Source organism: Excalfactoria chinensis, chromosome 5 (genome assembly GCF_039878825.1).
Source record: "Excalfactoria chinensis isolate bCotChi1 chromosome 5, bCotChi1.hap2, whole genome shotgun sequence".
NCBI lineage: Eukaryota > Metazoa > Chordata > Aves > Galliformes > Phasianidae > Excalfactoria > Excalfactoria chinensis.
The window spans coordinates 13330987-13352139 of record NC_092829.1 but is presented as its reverse complement, the minus strand read 5'-3'; the positions used below and the strand labels follow the sequence as shown (position 1 = coordinate 13352139).

At 39.8% G+C, this 21153-nt stretch overlaps 1 protein-coding gene across 1 annotated transcript in view; it reads right to left on the bottom strand.

Moving 5' to 3' along the window:
- Nucleotides 1-21153, bottom strand: part of CLMN (calmin) — a 70188-nt gene that overhangs the window by 16957 nt on the left and 32078 nt on the right. Inside the window, exons 2-4 of the mRNA XM_072337871.1 lie at nt 6153-6214; nt 3676-3771; nt 2158-2241 (exon numbers count right to left, since the gene is read on the bottom strand). Coding sequence (XP_072193972.1) covers nt 2158-2241; nt 3676-3771; nt 6153-6214 — 242 coding nt within the window. The remainder of the gene's footprint in view (nt 1-2157; nt 2242-3675; nt 3772-6152; nt 6215-21153) is intronic.

Genomic DNA, 21153 nt, shown 5'->3' with positions numbered 1-21153 from the left:
GCTCATGAAGGAAAGAGGAAGCAAGGAAGCTGTCAGTACTGTACATGGCACTCAGAGCCCAGCATGCAGCCCATTTATCGTTTATTCAGGAATTCCATATATGATGAATCACTTTGCTTCACCCTGCTGCCCCAGTTCCACAGAAGCATACGCTGATGGGTTCCACCCACTGTGGTTTAATATCTAACCCTGAAGGTCTTGGCAGCTGAGGCTTTTTGCCAGCACTTTCATCACTACCTCTCACTAAGTTTGGTTAAACTGAAAAATGGAGAGCAGAATAGCTTTTTATCTAGTGGTCTGCACAACAGTTTCCAATCCCAGCATGAAGACACCTCTGGCTGCCATACTTCAAGGCTCAGATTTTCTTACCAGCTTCGAAGTAATTGGCACAGGAAAGCTTTAAAAAGCTTTAAAAGTTTAAAGTTTAAAAACTTGGTGCGTTTTAATAATTGTCCAAAATGAGCATTCATCCTTAGACTGTTCTGTGTTGGCTCTGTTCTCTTACCACTGCTTATGTTTGTCACCTGTGTTCCAACTGAGCAAACTGCTGCAAGCTACCAGCTGCTTAATCTTAAGGAAACAAGAAATAAATAGGGAAGAAGTTGTTTCGGCAGAGCTAATTTGAAGGCTGCCTGTGTCCATGGCTTTGTTCAGTGAAGTTCTGAATTGTCACCTTGTGAGGTCCTGGCAAGCAGACATGCTTCAGCTGCAGCTCTGCAATGTGTTGACATCAACAGAGAGAAAAAAAAATCTCATCTGCTAGCAGGCCTTAGCTGGCTTTGTGTGAAAAGCATAATCTGGGAGGCTGTTGAGAAACTGAAGAACTTGTAAGATATTTCTTAACAATTTTATAGCAGGCCATGTAGACCTAAACATTTAGAGCCAGATCAGGCCCCCAGTGGAGGACTAAAGTGTCTGGAAGACATAGGACAACTTTCTGACCTTTCACATCCTCTTCTGAGGAACAGGGTGAAACCTTCAAAATCTATGATGTTGAAAGAGATCCAGTAATGCCTCGCATCATACTCATTCCTGTACTGGTGCTCCAGTGACCCTCTGGTCTGATGAGTACTACTACAGGATCTCTGGAGCAAGAATTAAGCACATTAAAAGAAAGCAGCAAAGTGGCATCAGTCACTGATACGGCATTCTCTGAGAGGCAGGGTTTTGTCCCTACACACACATATACATCAGACCTATTCTTGCCTATTAAGCTTAATGCTCCTTTATTTGTATACTGGAGTTAATAGGATCATCAGTTACATTTTATCCTAAACAATATCGTGGAGAAGCTGCAGAACTTTATTTCAGATATTAGGTAAAAGATCTTTCAGTACAACAAGAAGGCTGCAACCCTTTGTGGGTATGGTCCGCTTTTGTCTTCCTCATTCTGAAAGATCTGAGTATACCATATAAATAAGCTGCAATATGGCTGGGGACTTCTCTGGACACCTTTACATAGCTTTGCAAGAGCAGAGAGCTTTTAAGACACAGATCACATTGATAATGCTTTGGAAGAAAGTTCTAATGGGAGAGATCCAAAAAGGACCGAATCATTCCAAGCTACAGGGTCGGATCTTGTTTGTTCCCTTCCAGCTGTGTCAGTTTTTAGGAAGTGATGCTGCAGTACTACTACACTAAGAGGAAAGTTATATCCTTATAAGGTTTTGATTCCTGGAATCACGCATTTATCTCATGTTCCCAGATTTAATTTTCTCTTGCCTTTGACTCATGATCAGCTGCTGCAGTGGTTCACCAGATAAATACATGATTTGTAATGCTGAAGGTATTTCTGATAAAAGGAAAGAAAGCCATCTACCTTCAAAGTAATTGAAATAATGCCTCTAATACTCAGTTCATAAAGACTACTTGCCTTTCTTTTAATTTTCTTTTAATACTGGATTCCTGGTCTTTTAATCCTATTGAACCTTTACATTATGAACTGAACAAATAGTCCTTGTTCTAGACTCTGTAGGTGTTCTCTTTGTGCATTTCTATGTGGCTTTTAGCCTTGCTGCTAAGGTAAATCACGGTACCTTTAAGCAGTACATTCTTCTTACGTACATGCCATGCATCACCCTAGTTACAATTACAACAACTACAATTTGTGACATACATCCAGAGAAGAGATTAAGAGCTGCCTTTAGAAATACTCACATTACTGTCCTCCAGGAATTTAAGTGCTTTGGCTATATTGTTCAAACGAAAAATCCGATGGGTTGAAGATTTGTATTCATGCATCTAGAAAAAATAAGCCAAAAAGTGATTAAAAGTGGTGGCACCCCTTCACACAAAGCATTAAAAAAAGCCAGCAAACAGAAAGCATTTCAACTACGTGATTGCCCTCAGCTGCAGAAAACACAGTTAGCAACCCATCTTCCTGCTCTCCAGATATTACATCTCTCCTCAGCCTGCCAGGTTGGTTGTTTATATAATTAGCCCCAATCACATTCAGTAACAGAACCAAATTTACCTGAAAAAAATCATAATAGACACATTTTGGTTTTTTTTGGTCTTTAATTAAATTGTGTCATTCTATTTAGGAAGCATGAGCAGTTTTGCTAGCAGGCATAGGCAGGTGGGAGCAACAACCTTCATTTTGGCAGATTTGCTGCATAGCTGTCTCCCTGCAATCTCATGTTGGCACCCTGCTTTGATCATGTATGCAGGAAGATCCAGCTGCCAACATAAGTCTGGCCTCCCTCCCTGACCTTCCAGCACACAGACCAGTGATTATTGTGATGTGTCTCCCCTCCAATCCCTCTCCACCCTGCTCTCAAAGCTTTCTGTGTGAATGCAGACAGAGACAGCACAGCTTCTGCTACAGCCCAAACTGCATGAATATTAAAAAATAGGTGGTTCTGAATGTATGACCACAATGAGCATTCCCTCTGCAGTATGGAGCATCATGAGGTAATTATAAGAGCACATGCAGTGATGTGGAGGCTGCAGAGCCGGTCCCTCCTCTTGTCCAAAAATAAGAGTGGTATCCCCACAGAAGAGATTACTTACTGACAAGGTTTAAGCAGAAAGAAAAAACTGAAGTCAACTGTAATTGGTCATTAATGTTTGCACTGGGCATTTCCATTTCTGGTACGTGGAATTTTAAATAGTTCTTACAATGAAAGAAAAAACAGATTCTGGTAAGTGAAACTTCGTCATTCTGATTCAGACCGTACCAGTAAGACTAAAGAAATCTGAGCCAGAGCTAAACTCACAACAGCACACAAAAGCAAGCGGCATCACCAGGCTTACTCAGTGTCATAATGTCTTCAGACAAAATAGAAAGAAAATTCATGGATTAAAAATATATATATATCGTTTTCTCCAGCAAATTTATGTTTCCTTGATAACGTGGCTTGAGCCAACTCAAAACAGAATATGTGCACATTAACATATCCAAGCCTTAAAAAAAAAAAAACACAGCGGGAAGGAACATTTACAATGATTGCACGCCACTTGTATCTCATGGTTACAGATTTCCTTTGCATCTAAATTACAGCTCAGGACACCAGCTTGTAACATAAAGAAATAATGACACAATTGCTGAAATACTTCTTACTGTATGCAAGACACAGTACCAAATTCTCCCTTATTATTTGAATGTCAATATAGTGTTACTTCTAATGTGTGGAGCTCCATAGATACATAGGTTTCTCTCCCTTGCATACATACCAGTTTTTGTCCTGACAGGACTTCCAGTAGTGCCATCAAGATTTTGCCATCTTGTATATCCATAAACAAATCTCTCACTTTCAGAGGAGGTTTGCACTGTGAAGTAAAGAAATGAGGTAGCTTTAAAATAGCCCTACTTGGTGAGTCACCGTTACTACAGAGAATTGGTAGGAGAATTTTACAAGACAGAGATACTAGAAATAAATCTCAGCCTGCAGGAAGAAACTGACAACTCTTCTTCACATCACTGGCAATTCTGCCTATAAAAGAAATAAGATAAAACTGAGATACAGCACCCAAGTAACCAAGATCTCATTCCTGCCTCCTTTGTAATGCTCCTGGTGGTACCACTTCACATCCCGCTATTTTCTAAGCACTTTAAATAGCAATGTATTGCGTCTTTCTTCTCAGCAAACTTCTCCAAAGAGAGACATCTCTCCACTCCACTGAGGTGTCATGCTGTGTGCTGTGAGGCATACAGCGAAGTCAGCTCTGCCCTTAGGGGCAGTCTCAGCTGCAGCAGTGATGCTCCATTCAGTTGTCACTCCCACCTGTGTCCCTAAAGAACCAAGTCATTTTATTTCTGATTGGGGCAATGCACTACTGTTTCATTAAGTGCTGCTTCTGGTAAAAGGAGGCTGTTCATTTTTGTCACCAGTCTTTAACCTAGCCAAGAGTACTAAACTCAAGTCAACACTCCATACTGAAAGAAAGAAAAGTAACATTCATTTCAAGACTTAAAAAGCTTTCAGCTTGAAGCTTTCAGATTTCTCACTCACTCCTAACAAAAACAGGAACCACCAGAACTCATAGGATGTAGGCTGTCCCCAGCTATTCCATTACCACAGCCATCTCCTCTCAAATGATGACCCACATGGGATGGCACGCTTTAAGAGGGCACACACCATGCCACAAGTTTCCTAAGAAGGTATACAAGGAGGCCTTCAGTGCTGCCTATAAAAGAAGTAAGCCAGTCCGAATACAGAAGTGCTTCTGCAAGGATAAAGGCAGAAGCCATCTTCCTCAGAGGGTGTCTCTGTGAAATCACATGTAATTAGAAATAGCTTTAGCAATGTTCTCATTATTTACATGGATACGTTTGTTATGCTAGTTGCAGGAAAAATAATAATAATAATGTAGCAGTAAACTTTTGCCCTTTCTTCAGAGAAGCACTTTTCTTTATTGAACAAGAGAAGTAAAAAATTTGTGTGTGCTCCAGAGAAAATAATTCACCTACCCACAAAATTTCTAAGACTTCATATGTTTGGCACAGACGAATTAACAGCTCCCTACAGCCATTTCATGATCTAATTCCTTTTGTAAATGAAAGACCTCTTCCACAGTTACATATTGGACAAACCTTTCTGACAACTTTCAAATTTAAAGCCCCAGAGCCTAATTCCCAGAGGAATCACTGCCTTCATTCAGAGCAATTGATAGTTCAAACATTACCAACTGGCCTTATTCTGATTTTCTAGAGAGAGTGAAGACCCTTTTATTCCTTCAGTAACATTCACTGCATAGTAGAGGACTTAAGCAACTATATATGTAATGCTTTTCTTCTACAAACCCTTTTTGCTTTACCATGTTTGAAGCACAGTCTTTTCACAAGAAGCACACAATCTGGACTGTAATTTAACTCAAAGCCCAAACTCAGTTCCTATCTGTACTCGGTGAAACTTAGCCACAGATACTAACAGCACTGTGAAGCCCAAACTCCAGTCCAAGGAGTCCAAGGAATCCAAGGGCTGCTGGTCTGTCTCATTCCACAACTGCACTAAGCATTGCTTCTGTCTCAGTAATTCTAAGATTCTTTTTTCTCTTCTCAACAACAGGAAAACCTTCCTCTGGATGTCTAACTGCTCATGAGAGTTAGTACTTATCTACCACCAACAGGAACAACAAATTGGCTTCAACAGTCACATTACCGTTTGATTAAGAAACAATTATACTTTAAAAATATGGAATGTCCAAGAATTAGTTCTCTAACATAATTGGATATGTAAAGATCACATCATACAGGCCTTCGGAAAACGAACAACAAGTAATTAATGTTTCCCATCTGGAGATCTGGGACAAAGCCAGGTTCTGAGGACTGATCTGTCTTTGGCTGCTATGCCTCAGATACTCAAACTTCCAGTTGTGGGGAACACACAGCAACCATCCCTTCAGAGCAGCCTAAACCACGACTGTTTTTATGTGGCTATGTGGGGTTCTACAGAAACACGCAGTCAGTAGCAATGAAGACACAAAGAAATCTGAGATGACCTAAAGCCAGACCAAGCATTTATTGAACCTGCAAGGGAATTTTCATTTATATGGAAACATGTTTCCAGCTTCCCCTCATTCTTCTCAAAAACCTCTCCATATACACAGAAGTCCTCTTGAATCACAAATTGTAACTATTTTAAAATGTATCAATGTAGTCTGCTTCCTACTGTGTCCTTGTATCTCAGTATCACAACAGCCAGTCTTACCTTTCCCAAATGTAGGTTTATCCATCTTGTAAAGGTCCTCTTCTGTACATTTTCCCGTTCCACTACAAATATCAGAAAAAAAAACAACAAAAACACAGCACTTAAGTTTCCACAAGACAGCACACTTATAGGAAACTTCAAATACTTATGCACAAAAGAAGTCAGAATTCATTGGAGGCCTGCAAATAAAACAAATATGTCCCATAACAGGAGACATAGGGTCTTCATCCAGATATGAGCTATGTACTTGTAGATGCATTCTGAACTCCATAGGAAGAAGGTGCTCTTAGTTTTGCAGTCTTTAGTGTAGCTTTTGAGAGCTGAGTTTTAACATGTTGCGCACAGCTCTCCAGTGATGTTAGACTCTGAGCCGGTGGTTTGAGCCTTCAATTTATGGAATTATTGTCCTGACACCCACATGCAAATTGGGCTGCTGTGGATTCCAATGTACTTAACTAACAAGCACAAGGAAACCGGACCATGTTAGTCAACACAACAATTTGGTCTATCAATCTTATGAATGGAAAAGTTGCCTAAGAACTCATCTTCCCAATCTTCCAACTAGTGCATTTCAAATAAAAAGAAAAAAAAAATCAGAATCAAAAGTCTCTACACTGATTAATCATTTTATTTATACTGCAGTAAGACAAGAAGCACTTTTGACTTGCCAGAAGTGCTGTACGCTGGGAGCTGTACAAATAGCTCTTGTGCCAGCTGAAGAGTTTTTAATCACATGTGCCATTTCCTGAATCCATTTCCATAGCAAACTACAGCAAAAGTGTAAGGGGAATCATATTTCTGACTAATCTTCTAAAATAAAAGAGTAAAGTATAAATTTTAAATAAATGAAGTAGACTGACAAAGTGATATTTCATTTAAGAGACAATTATTCTCAAGTGATTCTCCAGTTTCACTAGAATTAAGGAAATCTGGCAATTTATAAACAAAAAACACTAGAACTAGTTACATATTTCAATCTACACATAGAGTATATTGAATATATTCTAAAGTCATTTCTTGTTTCCTCAGTCATGCTAAAATAGCTAACCCTTCGACTGGGAAATCACAGTCTGTAAAAGTCTGGTTTGTTTTTATTGGTCAGTCTAATTATAGGCTAAGTAGCAGCTTCCGTAAATCAAATTTTAATCTTGTTCTTTTTGATCATTTTAACTGAAGGGTCAGCAGCCTCTAATCATATATATAATTTTTTTCCTTATTTTGATGTATAGGAATAGAGCTTTCAGCATGAATTAAGTCTATCACTGATGGCCACTTGGGCCTTCTAGGTCCTCTTATTCATGTAAAACCTGATTTTATGTAAGATCGTTTAAAAAAGTCATTACCCTTTATGTGCTTCAGAAAACATGCAAAATGCCAAACTAATTATTGCTGTTGGCTTTTCTTTTAAAACAACTTAGAAGAATCTGTACAGATTTGAAACAGCTCTCTACAAATTAAACTGTAAATTATATTAGGTTTCAAGAATATCTGTAAAAACACCCACAGCATTTACTAACTACAAATCTCAAAATACAATAAACCATGAGACAGGTCATATCCTTCTTGGGCTTCTCTCCCATCAGCACCTCAACCCCCGAGCTGCCTCTCCATGCACTCGCACACACCCACGTCTGTTCAGAAACGCCACGTGTCACACAGAGTCAAGGGTGTAACTTCAACAACTGATCTGTTAAAATTAACTTTGGAGGGTCATCAGAGGTTAAAGTTAAGCCAGGTCCGTCCCCAGATACGTTGCTTTTTGTTTAAATACATGTGTTGGTGAAAAGAGGCAGGCAGTGCAGCAGGAAATGGAGCTGCATTTGGGATTCCTGGATGTCATGGGGGACTGGTTGCGTTACCAGGTGGGATGGCTAGACAGATGTCCAATGTCCACCAAAACTGAAAAGGAAACACAGAAGGGTACACAGAAGCAAAACTTTAGTCTTCTAAAGCATTTAATTTCTACAGAGGCTTGGTTTCAGCCAGGTCCTATTTTCACCAAACACTCTGGCAATTTTTATTTTCAGGGTAAGTAAGGATGCAAGTGAGAGTCGTGCTTGTTTAGATTGCCTGTACGAAAGAGGACACTGTGGCTCCTAATTTTGCTGCAGAAATTCTGCCATCAATGTAAATTAGAGCTGCACATATGCCTGAAAGGATAGGTGAGTCAAGCTGGTATTACTGCTTCAGGAAGTTCACACACCAAAAAATAAGCCAGGCAAACACAGGAGAGCACTTATGTATATGTACAGATTCCTGAAACTACTCAGCAAACCTTTCAAAAGCAAACAGGCTCCTTCCAATAAGAACGATAACTCCAGAACAGACACTAGAGCTCTACTACTGTAAAGGAATAATAACTGAATGGGGAGGAAGAAAGGGGAGAAAACTTGTTTCTAAAATCTCTAAGGCAGACAAACCCCTAATGCAGGCCATCTGCTTGCCCATGGGGTTAATGGGAAAAGTTCAATGCAGGTATTTACTGATGTGTGCCTCTAAGTGCTATTCTTCTCCAGCTATGCAGACCTCCCAGTTCTGATGCAGCCCCTCCTCTCTGCAGCCTTTTCATTTGTGAGGATTCCGGAGACTCTATAAACTTTATATAGTTTCTATAAATTAAATGGAATCTTTTTTTCTCCTTCACACCTACTTTTGTACAAAAGTGAAGAAAATCATTCAAGTCTGAAATTCATATGCTGTTGCATATAGTCTACTGAAACTGCACTGGGTTTACTGGGCAGCTAGAGAGCAATAACACCATTATAAAACAATAATTACACATGCCATATGGCTGGCCTGCACGCAAATCCTGTGCATTATGCTGGAAAAGGAGGATGCCTACTGAGAGGGTTGGAGGCAAAGATGTAATGCTAGAAGGCAGTAAAAAGTTAAGAACTACTATTTCAATTATGCTATGCTCAGATCTTGACGTAAGAGACAAAGATATAAAGAGGAATTTTGACCACCTCACAGGAAGCAGGTCTTCCATACTCTTCCAATAAGCCCAAAAGCAGCATGCTTTCACAGTAGTCTAAAGTTTTGCAGAGGCACGTGATCTTACGGAAGAACACAGGTTCTGGGACAGATGCAATAAATGAATTGTCCCACACCGACATCACCAGTAAGCAACAGCCACCGCAGAGCCATCCCAAATCCTTTTTGATGTAAGAGATATCAGAGCATCAGTACAATATGCTCACCCTAGTGAGTCTGCAAATAAAAAGTCACAAAAACACATACTCTGGTTTGTGAAATCAAATGGAAAACATTAATTTGTCACAAAGAGAAACCAAGCTAGTTTAAAGGACCTCTTGAGCAAACTCAAGGCTAAGTTGGTATGGACAAGAGAGTTCAGCTGGTTCCCTTTGTGGCACTATTTCCTTTCCCACTAGACTCGGAATTCCTCAGGCATACAATGCTGATGTCATTTCTTCCTCCTCAAATGCCACTGCTGTTGCAATACCTACAAGAAGTCAATCCCAGTCACTCTGTTCAATAGCAAATTGGAGATAGCAGACACCGATTTGCTTTTAAATACTATTTATTATGATGTTGTATAACCAGCTATGAACAATCCTTGGAGGCATATCGCCACAGGGTTGGGCACACGAAGGAGCCAAAAAATGTGGAAACTGATTTGAGTGCAGCTCTTGTCACTGTGTGGTTACATAGCTTCAGAAAATTGCTTGATTTGCATGTATGGATATTACTCCCAAAGCAAAGCAGCAGGTCAGTTAAATTTGTTTTCAAAGCTATTAGCATTTAATTCAGGATATCATCAGCAGATGACATTCAAACCTGCATAACAAGCTGGCTTTTAGATTCACATGCTACTTACACAGAAGATGTCTTGCTAACTACCAGTGTTATAACATGTACAGAAGCCTTCTTTCTCCTTCCTATCTGAGGTTATAACCACTACAGACACAAGATCTATCTGTTATTAATATTAGGCAATTTTTTAAGAGGGAAATGGTGGTGCTGGCCACATAACTGTAAGGGAGGATGCTGGTTGCCTTTGGCTTCAGATGCAATGACTTTCATGTCCACCTTATCAGCAACCGATGCCTACCTCACAGCCAACTCTTAGCCTTTATGGCTCTGGAGCTAGCAGAGTTATCTGCCAACACCACAGATCAGGAGAAAGTAGAACTTGTCATTAAACAACAACAACAAAAAGGGCAAATATATGATATTTAAATACCACAATCCAAAATGAAACACCTGGCTCAGATACTCTCGGTCTCGGGAAATAGAATACCAATTCCTTTCTTTCCACCTTCCTCACCCCCCAAAGCCCAGCTCACAGAGCCAAGCAATCAACAAGCCTCTAAAAAACACATTTAGAATAATCTACTTTTGAACCACTGAAACTCTAGGCCTCCAAATAAAATGAGAGCTGGATTTTAAACTGGGCTTCATGGTGTTCCTACACAGTGACTCAGCCTAGTTATTGCTGACTACTAATCACCACGCAATTGAGGTGAACCAGTATTCATATTTTCACTGCAAACGTAGTGGTCATGAATAAAGCCAGACTGACATCTTGTGTATGGTGTGATGTCCAACCAAGATCTGCCTCAGTAGGATTCTGTACAACAAACATCTGGGACACGTGAATCTTACCTAGCACAGCATTCTACTTTTTGCCTATAGAGGTGCAAGAAATTGTATGTGTCATAAGGGCTGAGGCATTATTTACGATAAGGAGTCAGACATTCAGTTCAGGATGATGATATTAGATACAGGATGTCGCAGAGCAGCAGGGAGAAGTGCAATTACATTTTCTACCTGTGACTGGCTTATCCAACCTCAGAGTTAGAATAAACACGCTGAACCACTTAATCTCCATTATGTATTTTTACAAGAGGATAAAAAAAAATAGCTCACATTGTGACTTAACGCAACATGCAGGAAAAACATTCCTCTTAAGTCTATATAATACAGCTACACTGCCCAGTAAGTACTCAGTACTTATAAGGAAATCTCCGTATTTGTAGAAGTGCAAATTTTAATGGCATAATCAAAGCACAAGGAATAATTTTATCCAAATTGCCCACAAAATTCATTTTATAAGCTTCTGAATTCCTGAGAATTGTATATTTTCCTTGGGATTATGAATCCCCCAAACAGCTTAGAGGATTAATGTTTTTTTTCTTTTTGATCTATATAGGGGTTGAAGGCTTTGTTGTGTACCATATGCCAATTGGACGTAATTTGGAGCACATGAAATATTAAATCTTAAAAATTCTGGTTTTCTAAGGGAAACATTAACTATACCATATAACATGAAACTGCTCTCAAGTTACCTCCTATGAAACAGGGCCTCCAAGTCTTCCAGATGAAGTTGTTAACTGTTTGTTGAAACTGACCCACTTATTAGGATCCTTATTAAATTTCTATGGCAGGCGTTGAAAGCTGGAGGCTTTTTCTTCCATCGAAGTTGCAAATTCCCAGCCTTACTGGTTCAAAATTTTTTAAGACTCATGTTGGTGCTGCAGAATACAAACCTCACAGGGTCACAGGCATGACGTTTTCATTAACTGTAGCTAAGAAGGTTTATTTTAGAGTTCAATTTCTGACTACAGCAAAATATTTACTGCTGCAGTCGGTCGATTACATACATCAAACAAATATTGTGGGATGAACAGACCTCTAAAAAACTCTTAGTACTTCAATCCTTCCAATGTCTGAGACAGATGTTCCTCTTACCAAAGCATTAAGTAGATGAATTTACTTGTAAATTCTACTAGGTTCTGGAAGAGAAATCCTACATAAAAATATTACTATCAGAGCTGATAAAATGGCTTCCAATGAGTGGGATTTATTTTTCCCTCATGAAAAGTAATTTGATGGTGGCAGATGGTAAAGATTCCTCTCCCCGCACCCTTAGCCACAAAGTAAACATCTTTGTTCTGATGACTTTTCATATGCATGGAAAATGTTATTGAACAGATTACAGAATTTTTCATTTACTTACCAGGAATATTCTTATCAAACAAAATCTGACTTTTGTTTGATACGGTTCTGTTCTGAACATTCTGAGTGAAGTAAACATCAGTGTTTACTGGGATTGTTACTGGGCCCCACTAAGTAGCAATAAAGCTAAATTCGGTGGCTTTGGAATTGATCTAATAAGTGATTTAATCATTGATCAGACAAAGCGTTCTCAGACTGCACACACCACCTGTTCTGTTATACTATATGTTGTACAAGGAGCTTAATACTTCCTTCTGTACATGAAAATAAACAGGATTTGCTATTACCAGCAACGGCCATAAGGAACAACGCACATTTGCAACAATTTGATTTGAGGGTTTCTTCTGACCTAGAGTCCACTGCATCCTCCTGCCTTTGACTGTACTAGAATCAGGTTTTACAACTATTTCACTTCCTGAGACCATTAATGTTTCTTGGGAGTATTTAGGCTCCCATCTCCATAGCCGGCAGATCTCCAACCCTCTGCCATTGCCAGTGTGATGAGCTCTGCTTTGAGGGGAAATGGTTAACTTCAGTTTCAACCTCTTCTTACAACATTTCTACCTACCTGAGTATACCAAGTCCGATTCCCTTCACTTGCTCAAAGAAATATCAGGAGCAGCCTCCTGAAAGGGACATCATTGGCATCACTGCACTCAGCCTGTACCAGTTAACTCTTGTTAGGGGAACAACTCTTGAATCAAATTCTTGGAACATGGTTTTAGCAGCACTGGCACAACTGTTTCCCTCTTGCTGACATGGAAAAGATCACTCATTATCCAAATCAATATACGCACCAGCAGAGCTAGCATCTAGATAATGTGCTAAATCAAAGATCTCAGTGCTCATCCCGCAGCGCCTAAGAAGAAAATAGCAGCAGCTTACAAAACCACCCTACCTCAACCAAGTATGAGGCAGTCACAAAGTCCAGTCCAGCTGCACCTCCACTGCTCGTCTTCATTTATTGTGTCAAATCTAGAAAGTCTAGATGGTAAAACATTCCTTATTATTTATGCTTTTTCCTTCCAGAGAGGAAAAATATCCTTTTGGCTACTTAATTTTGTTGAGATATCAAAAGCAATAAGATATTCTGCTTTACATTAGCTTTGACAGCTGTGCTAAAGCCTGAATGATTTGAGATGAGCAAAGAAGCCCAACAAAATACAGACTGTGAGTCAGGGTTGCTTGCTGGCATTCAGAGTCAGATGAGCAGCAGAGTGCCCAGATTCCCACCGCTTCCTACACTCATCAGATAGCACTAAAAGGCTGGTGATCAACTAGTTGAGTGCATTTGAGAATATAGTATCTGCACTTGTGAGCAGAAGGAACAAACACAGGAGACCAGCAATACATCCATTTTCAAACAGAAGCCTAGGGCAGCTTCTCAAGGTGCTTCATAGTAGTCAGTCTCTAACACAGAATTTCAACTCATGCAATTAATGGCCAGGACCTTCAAAGAACTATAGTTTGAAGCAGAAGGGCTGAGGAGACAACTGGCAGAGACATCTAATTGCATCTGGAATTTGCCTGTGACTGTGGGAAATGTGTCCTTAGAAGACAGCAGTTTCATTTTGTAAAATCGGGTAGGGAAACTACAGACAGGGTTTGATACAGAACCATTTTGCAGACGCTATGAAATCATAACGAACTGCCTTCTGGGTGCTTGTGACTTCTGGATCTACCTTTTCTGCTTCCACCGCTGTACCCAAACAACCTGGGGACATTAACCAGCCAGCACATAATCCAAACCAAGAAATGCTCATGATGTCTTCTCAAGAGGACCCAGCACAAGCAGAGGTTCAGAAGTGAAACTTAATTCCTTATGTGCAGTACTGCGAAACAGAATTTAAAGCTAGAAAGAGTAATCCACTGCACATGTCACCAAAACACTGCTATCCTCAAGAAATGGAGAGGCTTTGGATGGATCTCCATAGCAAAAAATGTGAATTAATCACACTGCATCTTGCCTTCCACTTTTTCATCCTGTTGATGTCTGCCATCAAAGCTACTAAGCAACACAGCAGAAACAGAGTGAAGAATATGGTGGTCAGATGAGTATTAGAAACAAACAGAAAGACATGCAGCTATAAGATCAAACACTTGAAGAGATTTATGGAGATTAATATTAACTAGCACCAAATCCTGTGGCTTTAGAGGAATAAGCAGATGCTTTGTCCATTCTGGGCCAGACACACGATCTGAACATAAGGGTATCGAACAGCTCTTGGAGAAATGGAGAGAAAAATGAAACCATAAACAGCATGTAAGAGATTGGAAGTACGCTGTAATGTGCTGTTTTGTAGAGCAAGCAATGACCATTTAAAAATGGATGAAGGTAGAGTGTGAGCTGCTAGAGTTAGATTAAAATGGCTAAAAAGATGAACTGCAGAAGAGGTCCTTTTTGAGATGCACTGCAGATGAAGAGGCAAGGTATGCTTCAAGAGAAGTACACCTGCATTTCCAGGGAGAGGGTACTTGCTGCAGAATGATGCCAAAAATAACATTTGTAATTCTCCATTTTTTTGCAACTCTTTTCAAAATTCAATGGGAACACCACAGAAACTATGCAAACTTCTTCATACCTCACAGGAAACATCCACAGAGAAGAAAATGCAAACATTTAAAATAATTTGTCATTAATTTCCAACCATGTGTTTATGTTATATTCACAGACACTTCCAGATGTTTCCAGATTTATAATTCAACAGACAGGCACTCCGGATACAGCATTATTCATTGCAAGACAATCTTATTTCAAACAGAACACTGTCACTATTCTGCTATACTCTCTTTGTTTGCAAAGAGTTTGCACCTGTGATCCTCCTTATCAGAGTTTCACATCCTTGGGGACAAGACATAGCACCATTTCCCATTAGCAAGGAGAAAATGGGAGCACCAAGAGCTTCAGGGACAAGCATTTTTCCATAAGGAAGAATAAATTGAGCAAGCCCAGAATGGCTAGGACGGTCTAGCTTAATTTGCAGGTGTTGAATACCAAAAGGTGGAGGCTCACAGCGGACTGTGATGGAACATAAGGAGGGAACAGGGCAGTGCAAGAGGAGTGCCAGGTACTTATCACACATGCGTCAAACCCTTCCTTTAATACATCTCATGGTGCATCACACCTTTCCAAGGGCAAGGGGAAAAAAAAAAAAGCTCATGGAAAGAGCAGGTATTTTGTTGCTTTGAACTGTGTTCAACATGCACAACATTCCCTCCTGAGATGGATTTAAGTGATATGGAAGCAAAATGGAAAGTAGGCCATTTTATTTGCTTTGCTAGCTAGTACTCAGAAGAGAGGTAATTAGACACTCCAAAGAAAGGCAGGCCCTCAAGTATATGTCATACTCCATAGCAAAGGAGGATTAAAAGTACTTTGAAATGAGAGAGAGAGCTTCTGTCAGAGGGTCCACAGAGTTTATGCAGCCCTTTGAATCATGTCTTCTTTATTTTTCTTTTAATGCCAATTCCAACAATTTATTGCCAGCTTCCTGGTGCTTTCAGCCACTCCCTGAGGCTATCGGTGCATGAGAAGAAACAGTTCAGGCACAGCCTGCTCAGTGCCACTTCACTCCCAGCTGCATGGTACAGAAGCATTGTTTCACATACCCTTTAATACAGTTCAGATCTGCACTGCCAGTAAGAAGCTTAGCAAACATTTTGGCTAGCACAAGGGAGGGCATCAAGCAGCTTTTTGGCAGCAGGACTGGCCTACTGTGTATATGAATCCTTGACTAGGGAGCACTTACTGTCTAAACACCATCAGACGAGGTCCCTGTCTTGTTCAATCTGCTTCTATACTACCTTGCATCTCTTGCCTCCAGCCAGAACAACAGGATTCTACTTGCTGTATGTTCCTTGTACTTCTTATCCATTTGCCACATCAAACCATGAAGGTTGTGCAATGGGAATAACGTACAGCATGAAGACTGACAACATTCCTACTTCCATAGGAATCAGAAGAGCTCTAATCAATATGCATCCATTCTGCATAATTTTCCTGTTGTAAGAGGCACATCTGCTACTTTTAGCACAGAGGATTGCTAGTACCTGCTGGATATGGTTAATACTTAGTATAGTCACCTCCTTTAGAATTGCAGCTATTTACAGAACCAGAATATACACATTCTACAATAGGAAAATCACTATTCATCCTCCATTTTCCTTCATGCCCCAGAAGGCAGCAAGTACATCACTGTTTTCAGGTCTGAACACTTGAGTTCTTTAAGGAAAAGCCAACTCAGCTTCACAGTCAGTAAAATATGAAAAGACATGAGCAGCAGCAGAAAGGCTGCCCTGCATGCAGCCTCTGACAGGAATGGACAAGTCAGCAGCATCCTCCTGTCAACAACACTAAGATCGGTTGTTCTAGCATGAGCATGGACAGTTAGTTTGGGGTGGCAGAGGATGATGAGATGTCTTCACTAAGGTCATGACTATGTTTAGAGGAAGAGACTTCAAGGCTGCTTTAGTTCTATGATTTATCTACTTGCATAAGACTCTTACTCAAAAAAGCCTTTCTCCCTATTCTATCAGTAGTACTACATCTGAGACATTTTGCTTTAACATGGTGCTTCAAGTTGAGAAGCTCACATACATGGTAAAGGCTTGTGCTTAGCAATCAGTAATGTGCACTGCTCACATCATTCAGTGACTTCTTAGCTATGAGAACTGATGTGTCTGATGAGGAGAGGCTTAACTCTTAGGAACAGTTTCTAATCTTCACAGCTATGTGATTAGGTCACAAAATTACCTACAGCAAACCCCACATTTCAGAAATTTGAGACCTGACTCACAGGTTTTGAAAGTTTGAGTCCATATATTTCCCAGTGTCTGTCATTCTGGGCTCTAAGAAAAGACATTATTAAGTATTCCAAGGACTCCACAGGTCTGAAGTGTGCATGGCAACAAGCTTCATCAAAGCACTCACCAAACACATGGTACAAGTGAAGTCAAATCAGAGAACTGAGTAATCATGAGTAAAACATGATCATATAATCATACACTTCCCCTTGGGATTGGAAACACAATGAAATCTTCACAGAGAAAAACAAACAAACAAACAAAAAAAACCCAACAAAACAAAGCAGGAACATAACTATTTGATTGCAGCCTCTTGCATGGCAACAGAGAAACACTGAGTTTTGAAGCTACCTTGAAATTGAGGTATCATTAGAAAAAATAAAAGGACTTTTAATGCCAAACTGTATTTAGACTGCACTGCGACATAGTGCTAAGAAGGTTAGGTATATAAGAGTGTGAGCTCAAAAGATGAGAAGAGTAGAGAAGAGCTCAACCAAAGTCTTAAAATGATGTGGGAATTCCTTTCCATGCTGCCTATACTTATCATCTTTAACACAAGAATCTTCCAGGCTTTGAAGGGATCCTGAAATGAAACCCACACATACTGACTACAGAGGCACTCAGGTACTTCAGCCAGAACCATGTAGCCAGGCACTGATGTATAGAAAATAAACTACATATAGGACAATTCTGGTGATGCATTTACCTACAACTGTCACAACTACTGATCAATCAGATTATTTACCCTGTCAAGAAACCTGATAAAAGTGTGCCACTCAATTAGCTTGTTTGCAATTGATTAATATTCAGTCTCAACACAGTAAAGTTGTAAAGACAGCAACACATTTTACCTGTTCACACTATGATACTGGAAGCAGCTGTGGTGTAACTGAACTCCATCACAGCAGCCCGTTCTTCTTTTACTCACAAACATTTTTAAAAGCAAGTCACTGGAAGAGTCAGGATGGGATTTTTGTTTGATGTAACTTCACTTGGAAAAACAGAGCTAAATTTTTCATTATTATCTTTTACTTTAATTTTCCATTAATAACAGTGATTGCAACTTAGCTGTAAGAATGGCTTTGAAAATGTAACTCCACTGTTTCAATTTATTTCTACAGCTGCAGAATTAAATTGTTTAACTTCTCTTTCTTAAGTGGATTTCCTTTGGCTTTGGCTCCTACTTAATAAAGTGACGAGCTTACTGAAAACAGCTTTTGCAGTTTCAGTGGATTAATATGGTAAAGCCTAACTTGATTGAAAAATAACTTCACTGCATGTTGTTTTACTGCCACTCAGCTGACACCACTGACCACAGCTGTGTCTGGCCACCAGACCAGTTATTTCACTTTTTGTTTGTTTCCAAAGGGTCAGCAATAGCAATACCAATAACATGCACACTCCTCATTTTCATGGTGTGTACAGAGTTGGCAGGAATAGCCTGACTGGAGACAGGTTGTCAGAAAAATGGTTTTTCCTGCTTTCCTGCAGATCTGCAAATAACACTGATGATTAAAGGAAAAGCAAACAAAGCCAGTATGAACCAAACACAGCAGCATAATTATTTACAAGGAGATATGCCAGATGAAACATGAGGGTAGAATTTAAGTAGGAAAAGCTCATCAGAAATCCCTAAGCACATCATTTAATCGGGTTTCGATGCAGTGACACCAGAACATGCTGCACACCTCTCCTAAGGTCTGGAGAGCCTCTATCACCCACTCACTTCACATCCCACAGTGCCCTGGGCACAGCTGGATCTCACAGAGACTCCTTGTGACAATACCCATAGCTAAAGATAGCCATCAACATTTAGCTTTTATTTGTCTGTAAAACAAGAAGACTTAATATAAAAGTCAACTTTATTATGACATAAATAATAGCTACTGTGTTCTTTCAGCACTGAGAAGGTTTAAATTTAAAGCTGTTTCATGGACATTCACATTAAACCTCACACATGTAAGCAAACAAAGACTTCAGCATTAACAGACAAGCAGCAAGGAATCTGGGCCTTTCAAATCCTCTAGACAAAGTTTATTAGCCTCTCTCCTACATCATCCAGAAAACTAAAGATGCTAAATTTCTGAAATACCCCCTTACTGGCTCATATACCTGCCCTGGAAAAGTATCCAATTTATTTACTTCTTTTTCCACTGAATAGACGATTCTTACAGATTAATTAAATATATTTTTTTTCTTTCCTATACCTCCAGACCACTCTTTCTATTGAAGAAAATAAAACCGATAAAGTCTAGACTAGAAATACAGTTATGTAGCAAGAAGCTTATTTTTGTCACGTGCACCCAAGACAAAAATGGAGTTTCTAAATAAGTTAATCACAATTTTCAAAATAATAACAGAAATGGAAGTTCACAGTCTTGGTGATTTCAACAGAAATTCCCAGTGTAAAGAACGTAGACTTTGCTCACTACCGTAGTCTTCTAATGAACCTACCACGTAAGGAAGCTGTCAACAGGTTAAAAGATGAAACTGTGGTTTCTGGAGGCAGGGCTAGTCAAAGGAAGCACATTGGACAGTACAACATGGCCATTTCACTCTGGATTTCTATAAGCTTCCTAAATCAATCATCGCAATTTTAGGAACAAAAGAAAGAAATTATCATTATATTGAATTTACATGAAAGCTACTCATAATTGATTTGTCTGATGACATGCATGAAGCCAAGTTGCATCTCAAGTCTTGTCCTTGAAGTCCCATTTTGTATTGTGAATAAGGACATGCTCAGAAAGTGCACATTTGACTGCAGTTGCTATGCAAGTAACAGATCTTTAAACTGCAGCTTGTGTGGGCCCCTTTCCTAATCAAATCCACTGAGGTACCGGACTCTGCAGTTAAAATAGGTTTTACCATACAGGCCTGAAACAGATAAATCTGGAGCAGAATGTACTTGCTATAAAAAGTAGGGGAAAAAAAAAAAAAAGTCCTCAAACTTACATTTGTCCCAAGAGTCATATAAAATTTCATGTCTCAGGGTTGTCTTCTAGAGAAACTAATGTTTCCCTGGAAACAAGTTTCTAAATGCAGTTGCTCTACCCATCTCTCCTACTAACAGTTCGTTCTTCAAGTACAGAGACAGGCTAATCACTGCTGAGTTTGTATCCCTGAAACTTGCTTGCCCTAGTCAAATCTCACAGTTTCTCAGGACCCGTCTATTTTTAATAACCGAGAGAGCAACAACAGTCACCCATGATCCAAGATACTCCTTAGGAGGAGCCCTAAGGCATCTTTGTCCTCTAGTAAGTAGATGCAGTACTGTCAAACAGCCTTCAAATCTCAGGCAGCTGGTGCTTGAGCCAGCACCACTAGTGCTCCAGGAACAGAACTGCACCCTGACTTTGCACCACCCCTGGCACACTGTTACGTCAATTACTTATTACAGAAGGATCTGGAGCTGCCAGCTGAGCTATGAAGGAGCTCTGAGAAGATCTTGGGGACTAATAGAGCACATCTGTAAACCACCACGATACTTGTATTCTAGAGATGGGTTCTCTCTCTCCTCAGGCACTGGTATTAGCACCTGTCTCTCAGTTTCTTCAAGAAAACAAACAAACAAACAAACAAAAAACACTAAAAAAACCATAAATGCTGATGAATTCTTCACTGTGAGAGCACACGAAGGAGACACAGATTTCTAGAACCATTTCTGATTACCCTGCATCCTGCCAATATCCACTATAGATATGAGGCAGTGCTGCTCCTGGCATGTTCCCTAACATGATCTCCAAGTTGCAGGGTGTTTGGCAGAACGTTTGCTGTTTCATGTCTTTGACTAAGAAGAATCAGCTCCAAAAAAAGGTGGGTGGATGATACCAGCCTTTGCCGTGTCTTCTCTATGCTCTACCAGAACAAAGGTGCTGGAAGAAATCATGCTGATCTCTGTGATTACCTACCTGGCAGATGGATTTTTTCAGTTATAAAACAATTCCTTTTATGCAATATTATTTGATCTGAAGAAAGACAGACTTAAGATTTGACAAATATAATTTTTTCTGTTTATGCAAGGTCTGTAAGATCAGGAATGGCACTGAGAAACTAATTGGTTGTTGTTCCTCCCAGCAAAAGAACTAAGTGATATGAACTGAGAACATCAGGAGGCAAGTTTAAAAACAAAACTAAGGGAAGACTCTCTACATGCACGGTACAGTCAATTAGTGGAAGACTTCACAGCCAGTCACTGAGTACTCAACACATTTAGTGA